The sequence below is a fragment of the Cyprinus carpio genome, chromosome A18, assembly GCF_018340385.1.
Source record: "Cyprinus carpio isolate SPL01 chromosome A18, ASM1834038v1, whole genome shotgun sequence".
NCBI classification, from domain to species: Eukaryota; Metazoa; Chordata; class Actinopteri; order Cypriniformes; family Cyprinidae; genus Cyprinus; species Cyprinus carpio.
Window position 1 is genome coordinate 25,594,668 of NC_056589.1, and position 9,351 is coordinate 25,604,018.

Genomic DNA, 9,351 nt, shown 5'->3' on the forward strand with positions numbered 1-9,351 from the left:
GTGTTTTATTATTTTGTGTCATTTATTAATTATAATTGGTATATAATGCATATACATGTATAGTTTTATGATGCTTTGGCAATAAAAAAAATAACATTAATAAAAATAAAAAATAAAACATTTAAAATCAAGCTTTTCTTACATTTATTAACATAAAAACACCCCTTAACAGAAGTGTTTTTTTTTTTTTGACAATTTGCAAAACAAATTTTGTGTGCGTGTGTCATTAACACAATATACAAAATGAGTTTTTAAATATTTAAATCGATATATTTTACACACAGAGAGAGAGAGACAGAGTTATAGCACAAAATAATAAAATTGTATTGGAAAGGACTTATATTTAATAAATAAATCAACATATCTATCTATCTATCTATCTATCTATATATATATATATATCGTTTAGCATTTTATCTATTTAATATCAATATTATTGGATAGATCAATAGGTAGGTAGGTGGATGGATAGATAGATAGATAGATAGATAGATAGATAGATAGATAGATAGATAGATAGATAGATAGATAGATAGATAGATAAAATGCTAAAATAACTAGTATAGCAGACAAAGGAAAATGTTTGGATGTGTTGTGTGGAAGCTGATCTGGATAAACCTGTATGTCCTGCTATACTGTTGCTGCAGGTTGTTTTGCATGCAGGTTTATTTGTCTTCAGTGTCAATGGCGTTTCCAGCAGATGTGGCATGGGCCACACATTTTAACATGAGACATGATAGAAAGAGAGAGATGGGCTTAGCAGATACATCACCGACAAACAAACATATCTGCCTGGGGACTTTACCATCCCCAATGACCAATGTGTTACCAAGTGACATACTGCAGGCAGACATGAGGGAAGATCTCAAGTTTTCAAAGCCAGTGACATAAAATTACGCTTAGAGGAGCTTTACATTTTCAGTGATAGGAGTTTGATTTAGGTTATGCAATAGTACTTTTAAATAAATATTGTATTTAACCTTAAAATGTGTGCAGTTCTATATATATATATATATATATATATATATATATATATATATATATATATATATATATATATGATATAAAATATATTTAAAAGGATACTCCTCAATTAAGTAATTTCTGAATGTCAATAACTGTTCTTTTTTATCTATTAAAATGGAGTGTTTTAATACCCCTGCTTTACATATTTGGGTCAAACATTTTATTTTGCATGTTGTGTTCGTCTTTAAATTGTGTTTACTGTCATATTTAAACATTATGTTTAGTAATAAAGAGAGAAAAAAGCTGTCATTTAGCAGATGCCTTTTATTAATAATGACATATTACAGTGATAATCCAGGAGCAACCTGTTAAGTCCTCGTTAAGTACATCTTGGCTAATACAGTTTTGATTTGAAAGTTGGGCAGTTATTTCTGAATTAAGTCTTTTCCTTCTCAATCTAATGCCAGCTGTTTGCATGTTTGTAAAACAAGTTGGCTTAATGCAGTCATGCTCAACATTTTTGACTCCAAGGCTCCCCCTTCTGTCAAAGACAATATTTGAATGGATATTTCTGACACTTCTGGTGTAATGAAGAGGCAGCTCGTTTTCAAACTTTACTTACAGAAAAATGTGTGATTATTTATTTATATATATCAAATAATTTCCAATACTTTTCCATGACTATAAATCACACTTTTAAAATAATCATCCAGGTTGCCCAAGACCATGAGAACCATGATTCTTGAAAATGTCAGTTAAGAAAAAGAAAAAAAAAAAAACACTGTAAAAAAAACAAAACAATTGTTCAAATTTATTATATATATATATATATATATATATATATATATATATTTTATTAGAAAATACTATTTTCTATTTCAGAATTTCACATTTCTGTAGTTTTTCTGGATTTCAGCTGACTAAGGTAGAACACTGGTTTATTTCCTTTTATTAATTCCACTGGCTCCCAATTTATCTTTGCAGAGACAGACAAATTTTATACTACTTTCACACTGTACTAAATGCTACAAAGCACACTACAGCAGGAGGATTTGGAGTTTGTTTTATTGTTCTAGTCAACATCACAGGTGCATCAAGGACATGGAAAAAGAATCTGTAGGTCTGGCGCACAAACCACACACTACAGTTCTCCTGTCCTGCATGAGCTCTGTCACACAGAGCCTCGTCTGCCATGACGATTCACCATCAGATTACAGTGTGCAAAAGGGATTATGGAGAAATCATAGGAAATCTTGTCCACAAGAAGATGAAGAAACAAGGGACAAAACGCAAAAAACAAACAAACAAAAAAACAGACTGCAGGTCTAAGTTCATGTTCTCACCTTGTATTTTAAAATACCCATCTCACCAAAAAGGATGCAAACAGAAAATGAGTAAAGTGGAAACTAGACGATTCTTCATAGGAAAGGTGCGTTGTTTCTCCTCTAAAATGCTTGCAAGACTTCAGCAGAGATTCCCTATTGAAATGCTTCCAGTTGTGACACATTAAACATGAAGAATTTAACAGTGGAAAGATGTTCTTAAAAAAAGAAAAAAACCCAAATCAAATGTTTACAAGTCAAAGAAATCAAAACAGTCTTTTTGCCCTGGCGATCATTTCCATGCACTTTACATAAAAGGACAGAAAAGCGCTTTATTGTACAGCAGTGTAACTCAAGAGTTTCTAAGGAGCAGCGATGGTATTGCGTTCACGCGAGAGGCTGCAGTACAGGCTACAGTCAAAGAACGAGTTCGCTTTATTTCCACCATATCTTAGAGAGACGCAGCAGAGAACATGGCCAGGCCGACTAGCTGCCTTACAGTATCTCACACAAACATTCATACACATGTGCAATCATATGCGAGTGCACACCTGGCCACAAGGGTCTGGCCACAGTACAAAAGCAAACCACTTGCTACATTAGATTAGAAACCAAAGCAAGTATGCGTCCTCACTCGCACGAACACAGTCGCTTCAGGGAGACAGATATTATAGTAGGTACAAAAATAACACAGAAGACAGTAAATAATACATACACACACGCAAGCACGCTATTATGCTGCGGTTTGTTCCTGGGCTCCGTTTTCATCTATTTCAATTGCACTACCATTCTCTTTCTTTTCCGGCTCCTTTTCTTGTTCTGACTCTTTCTGGAAAATCAAACACACACACAAAAAAAACAACATTAGATAGAAGACAACAGCTATCCGGTGGGCAAATCTTTTGTGCAGTGACTAAGAGCTAGTAACTGTAGACACTTACTTTGGCGTCCCTCTCTGCAAACTTCTGGAACATGTTGGCATAGAGGCGTTTGTCCTTCTCATGTTGCTCTTTGATATGTTTCTGGCAGAGCACAATTTGGCTCTTTGCGGCCTTATTGGCTGGATACAACTGAGTGACTCGCTGGAAGTCTGCTCTCGCCCGGTCAAACTCCTTCATGACAATCAGTGCCTCTCCTCGCCTAAACAAAGCCTTCTCATTATTTGCATCCAGCTCCAGTGCCTTTACACAAAAAAATACAGAAATCAAAATGAAATCAGGACAAATTAGAACAGTTTGCTCTCTTTTTAATATAACCTTCAATTCAGGATTCAAGAGTGAATATCAATAAAGAGAATGCCTTTTTTTTTTTTTAAACTTGCTAATGATGAGGAAAAACGTACACAAACATTAAGAAAAAAATGTAAACAGAAATAAGAAATGTAACTGAAATAGAATCTTCAACAAATAAGTACTCAAATTTAAAAAAAGTACTAAAATAAAAAAGCCCATTAATCATTTTAAATAAAGACGTTACAAATTAAGTTATTTATTAAGTTTAATAAACTTAATGTATTAACTTTTACAGCCTTTAAATATGACTGTGTAAGCATGACGATGTGCAAGCCTCAACAAGGTTGTTCATTCCCTACCTTGTCACAGTTCTCCAGGGCAGGATTTGGTTCCTGCAGCTTTAGGTAGCACATAGCTAGGTTGAGATGAGCAGCCAATCGCAGAGCTTTGGCTTTCTCTTCCTCCTCCGGCTGCATACTTGACTCGTGCTCCAACCAGGACACAATGCGTTTGTATTGCATGACTGCCTGCTTGTATTTCCCCTCCTGTGCACAGAAAACACACTCCAATTCTTAAAAGTGTACTATTAGATTAAAATGAGATGAATAACATGTCAATGCTGCAAAAAGTTAATACATTAGGTTTATTAAACTGCTACCTTAAAATACTGAGTTCCTTTCTCTTTGACGATGCCACTCTGTTCTAGTTTCTCAGTCGTGTTCATCTCCCAGGATTCTTTTGCCTGTATGAGAGAACACAACATATTAAGCTCCTATCCATTCATGACAATGACTGTGTACAGACATTAATGCTTAGCTGATCACTTACAGACTGTAATTAATCTTAATGCATGATTTACGAAAAAATTAAAATAAAATAAAGCTAGAAAACATATTACAAATTATTGTTGTTCTTAGGAATGGATTTCAATGACCTTATATCACAGACTAGTAATTTCATATTACATAAAGTTCCCTAAATGTAAACCTCAAAAACATAATATCCCAATACACTGGCTTTTTCCTGAGTGAATTTATTTTGGAGCACACACACTGACCTTCTCAAATGCTTTCAATTTGATTTTGTACTGCAGCGTAGCATTAGGTGGAATGTTGAATTTGTTGCTGCCAGCAGTTCCAAAGCCATACCTAAGATTGATGCACATGCATAAATAAATGAATATAAAGCATGGACATCAACAGACACTGCTTGCAGTTGTAAGAAATGTGTGTTTACTTTGGTTTGATAGTGAAGAGCGCCTCTTCTCCCTGTTCCATCGCTTGCAGGGCTCTCTCCACACCTGGAGGCAGACCCAAACCCTCTCCGTCTCCCACCTCAAACTTCAGCTCACGCTCGTCGAAAACACGCCCCTCGTGACAGCCCTCCAACCACACTAACCCAAAGAAATAGAAAGATTAACTACTGCAAAGAGTGTACTTACACAGAATGATTAAAGGAGTAGTTCACTGGAGAAAGCAATTTTCGGGTCAACTGTTTCTTTAAATTAGTTTCGCTTCATTCTTCTGTTAACATTTGCTTTACTCATTAAGTGGACCCTTCAGAGTGACATGTAGATGAATTGCTCTCCATTTATTGATTGTTGGAGGAATAAGAGCAGTGTTTTACCTTCTACAGATGCACCCTCATTAGGCTTTGTGTAACCCTCCCCCTTAGTGATGATCCTGCGAATAATCCCACCATCTTCTTCATCTGTGATGTCCTCCCCGTGAAACTCAAACAACTCCACCTGCCAGACAAACAAACAAATAGACATGTCAACACACAAACTCCTTACAATTTTCTTAATTATACAATACAATATTCTGAATATCCTGTTCACATGCATCTGGACCTCACCTGGAACACAAGGGTGGCGTTAGGTGGGATTTTGGGTGGGCTGCCAGCAGCTCCATAGGCATACTCAGGTTTGCAAATCAGTTGGCAGATCTCGCCAATCTTCATCGTGGCCACACCGATGTCCCATGCTTTGATCACCTGACCTGTGAGACAGAGCAAACAATGGTTGACTTGCATGCTAGACAATGTCTTATCTATTCTGTATTTTCTAACTACATCTGTCCCTAATCCCTGCAGTTCCCACACTGCACATGGTTAAGTTCATGATGGTTTAAAGTTGGCATGAAATGGAAATTCATGTTTTCTAAATGCATGTTGTGAACGATTCATTCATGCATGCTTAATTGTTTTAACCTTATTTTTAATCAATATGTCATTGTTTCAGTGAAACGACTGACTTCTCCACTCATTCAGTCCATTTAAACCCCAGCCCTTCCTTACAATCAACTGCAAGCTCGCATTCAGATATGCCTCCATCCGAGCAACAACCGATGCACAGAACCAAATCCTCGTCAAATCCATCTTTTTTGATTATTTGTTTCACTCTAATGTACAACACATTCGCATTACGTATTTGTGTAGGCCAAAAACTGAAAAGCAATATCGCATTCATTATCACAGAAGAATCGCCTTCAATAATGAACGCAATATTGCGTAGTTTGTCAGTGAACTATGGCTCTGTCTATTAAATGCCACTCCATTTGAAAGCAGGTGATAGCGATTTAGCGGTAATCAGGGAAGCGGCTTTACTGACGAAATAATGCGCGTGACAATCGCATGCGGTATATCGCCCAGCCCTAGTATTTAGGGTTCAGAATGTTTATTTTCAGTGCTTATTTTCTGCAATAATCCAAATGCCAATGTAAAAATCATATTGGGGTTTGATCAAGGTAACAAAGGTGATGATAACTTCCAGGTTAGCCTACAAAAATACGTCATCACGGACGTAAGAAATTATATGTCACCACTTTCATCAAATCGCTAATTTAACCAATCATAACAGGTGTTATTTCCATATAAAACTACAGCATCAACAACCTGTTTAAATGTCAGAGAGGGCAGACAAACATTCAACCCACTTCACTCTCACAACACCCACCTTTGCCCAGCTCAAAGGAGAACTTCTCCCCACGATCACGGCTGGAGTCGAACTGCGTGCCATCAAGCAGGGTTCCAACATAGTGTACAAATACTTTATCACCGGTCATAGGCAACTCAGTGCCTGTACCCTCCTTCTTGACCATCTGTAGAAGAGAGAACAAGATTAATCATCAATCTGTTGGTCACACTGCATTACACCTGTGATCTGTCAATCTTCAAGACCGCACACAGAAAAATGTTCACGCCTAATGCTTACATTTATGATACGTTACTCGAAAACAGCAAATGAATCAATCTACATTTGTATATAATAAATTACTTTTAAATTGCATAGGTGTGTCATATTGCAAATTATAATTACAGCTCATTCCGATAAATTTCTTAAATGCATTACACTGAAAGTGCTCGACTATCCCAAACAAGTAATTCCTGTTTGAATCACTTTCCATCTGAAAACACTAAACTGAGAGAAGTTTCCAGAAATTACATGCTGACCTGCATGTGCATATTGAATGGTCTGCCACTCATTTCACTGCATAAACTTGTCACTTGTATATAAATTCAAAATAGACGACATTTGAATGTTTACTCAACATTACACATCTGTACAAATAAAACTACAACAATGAAACACACCTAAAGAAAAAGTAAAGTTAATCTAAAAAGAAAGATTTCTGTCATCATTTATCCGCACTCATGTTGTTCCAAAGCTGAAAGACTTTGTCTTTTGTCTGTGGAACACAAAATTACAATTTAAGGCTTATGACAATTTCAGTCACCATTCGCTTTCGTTGTGTTAGACAAGACTGCAATGAAAGTGAATGGTGACTGGAGCTGCCTACCGCAAAACATCTAATTTTGTGTTCCACATAAAAAAAAAGAAAAAAAGAAAGTCATGTAAGTTTGGTTAGACATTCAGAAATAAATTATGATAAAGCTGTCATTTTGGTGGGTGCCTTTAAGCAGGACAAGCTAGCTAAAAAGATCCAGCAATGCTGCAAAATTAGCAACAGGCGGTGTTTGAAACCAATTAGCAACGTTTAAACAAATTAAACCCATTTATTCACATTTTACTGCGTACAACAGCTAGAGCTGCAGTAAAGTGAGCTAACAGAGAGAAATATTGGCTCTAACAAGCATTCAGTCAGTCACACCTCCTTCATGGAGTCAATGCGGCTCATGGCACTGCAGTATTTACCTTTAAAACACCTCCATCTTTCTTCGGAGTGATGTCTTCACCCTCCATGGAGATGCTACAGCCTTCATTCACCACCTCTTCTGCAGTCATGTTTGATTCAAAATGATTTTTTCTTCGAAACAGCCCCAAAAATAACTTATATCCACTCTCCTCACAGAGCGTCTAGTATGAGGTCTTTCCTTCACAGAGATCACTGGAGACTCGACGTCCGCAGGGCTAAATGGAATTAATATCGCTATTAGGAATGGATTTGGTGATCCACGGCGAATATTTGACGGTTCGTGCTTGTTAAATGTAGTTTTTGAGTCCGGGGACGAGCTGTGCGAGGCGTTTATATAACAATCGGCCCGCTGCTGGAAACTGAATCGACTCGACGAACTTTCCAGAGCTGCACGAGAGCGAGGAGATGGTAGCGTCTAGAACCAGGGTTGCCAAGTTTTCATAACAAACCCGCCTAATTTCTACTCAAAACCAGCCCGCTCGCGTTTCGATGGGGAGGTCCTCCGGTAAAAAATCGCATTCCGGGGTTAAAATACACGTTTTCGGAGTTAGTCCTTTGCTAAAATTCGCGTTCTAAATATCACGATATTTGGTTCGCTTCAACCCGGTGCAACAGAGTTAAAGGTGGCCAATTTCCGCGGGAAAAATGCGGATTTGGCAACACTGTCTAGAACTAACTGCAAATAGGCACCGTCGCTAAACTGTTAACCACAGTCAAAAACGAAAATATGGTTACATGTTTCTATGGTAAGATTAGATTATTATTATTATTATTTGTCTTTATTCATGCAGAATAACTTTACGTGCACTTGTAACAAGTACAGAACACCAACTAAAACATATAAAACTATATATATATATATATTAATAATAAATTAACAATGTACTGTACACACCTTTTATATACCTATTAACAATGTTTAAAGACAGTATGTATATGAAGCCTGCTTTACTATGATGGTGATGTTTATTTTCCCACTGTATAATGTTCTAAGTTTTGTTAATGGTGTATATTATAATAAAAAGAATAATGCAATTTTATTTTATAATACACACTAATATTTTAAACTGCACACTTTAAAAAAAAAGTTAATAAATGCATTTAAACTAAACTAAAATATGTCTTATATTAAAATATGTATATGTATTTATATTGACAGAATTAAAGGAGATAGATAGATAGATAGATAGATAGATAGATAGATAGATAGATAGTGAAAATCAACAGATTACATTCATGAAAGTAGTGCTGTATACGGTTGACTAAGACTAGTTAAAAATGTAATAATACTTAACCCCTTAACTGTCACCGTCCCACCTGTGGGACGCTTGTATTTCTTTTTTTTGTTGTCCTTTTTCTCTATAAAATCTGTTAGTAATCATAATAAATTATATATCATTTGAAAGCTTAGAAGCCCAAGATTATCCTGTGAAAACCATTTTGAAATCGGACATTGCGTTACCATGGAAATGGTACTTTAAAATCTTATGGCGGTATCCTCCCCCCTTAGTGGGCAGTGTCAAGTGTCATATTACAAAATGCATTACGGTCTTTTAGAATCAAAACTTTTTATAATCTTGGCAACAAACATACTTGGAAAGGTCTGAGTTTCAGGATTCCATATTTGTTGGTTATTTTGAGCATTGAAGTAAAATTGACAGAGAAATCTAGGGA

At 36.2% G+C, this 9,351-nt stretch overlaps 1 protein-coding gene across 1 annotated transcript; it reads right to left on the reverse strand.

The window, feature by feature from the left end:
- Nucleotides 1-2,014: 2,014 nt before the first annotated feature.
- Nucleotides 2,015-8,253, reverse strand: LOC109106346 (peptidyl-prolyl cis-trans isomerase FKBP4-like). The gene is made up of 10 exons (XM_042775644.1): nucleotides 7,677-8,253; nucleotides 6,477-6,621; nucleotides 5,378-5,520; nucleotides 5,147-5,267; nucleotides 4,757-4,913; nucleotides 4,578-4,668; nucleotides 4,179-4,262; nucleotides 3,880-4,065; nucleotides 3,230-3,469; nucleotides 2,015-3,117 (listed from the first exon to the last, which is right to left on the reverse strand). Exons 1-10 carry the CDS (start codon nucleotides 7,764-7,766, stop codon nucleotides 3,022-3,024), a joined length of 1,353 nt encoding a protein of 450 aa, XP_042631578.1. The 5' UTR covers nucleotides 7,767-8,253; the 3' UTR covers nucleotides 2,015-3,021.
- Nucleotides 8,254-9,351: the final 1,098 nt, after the last annotated feature.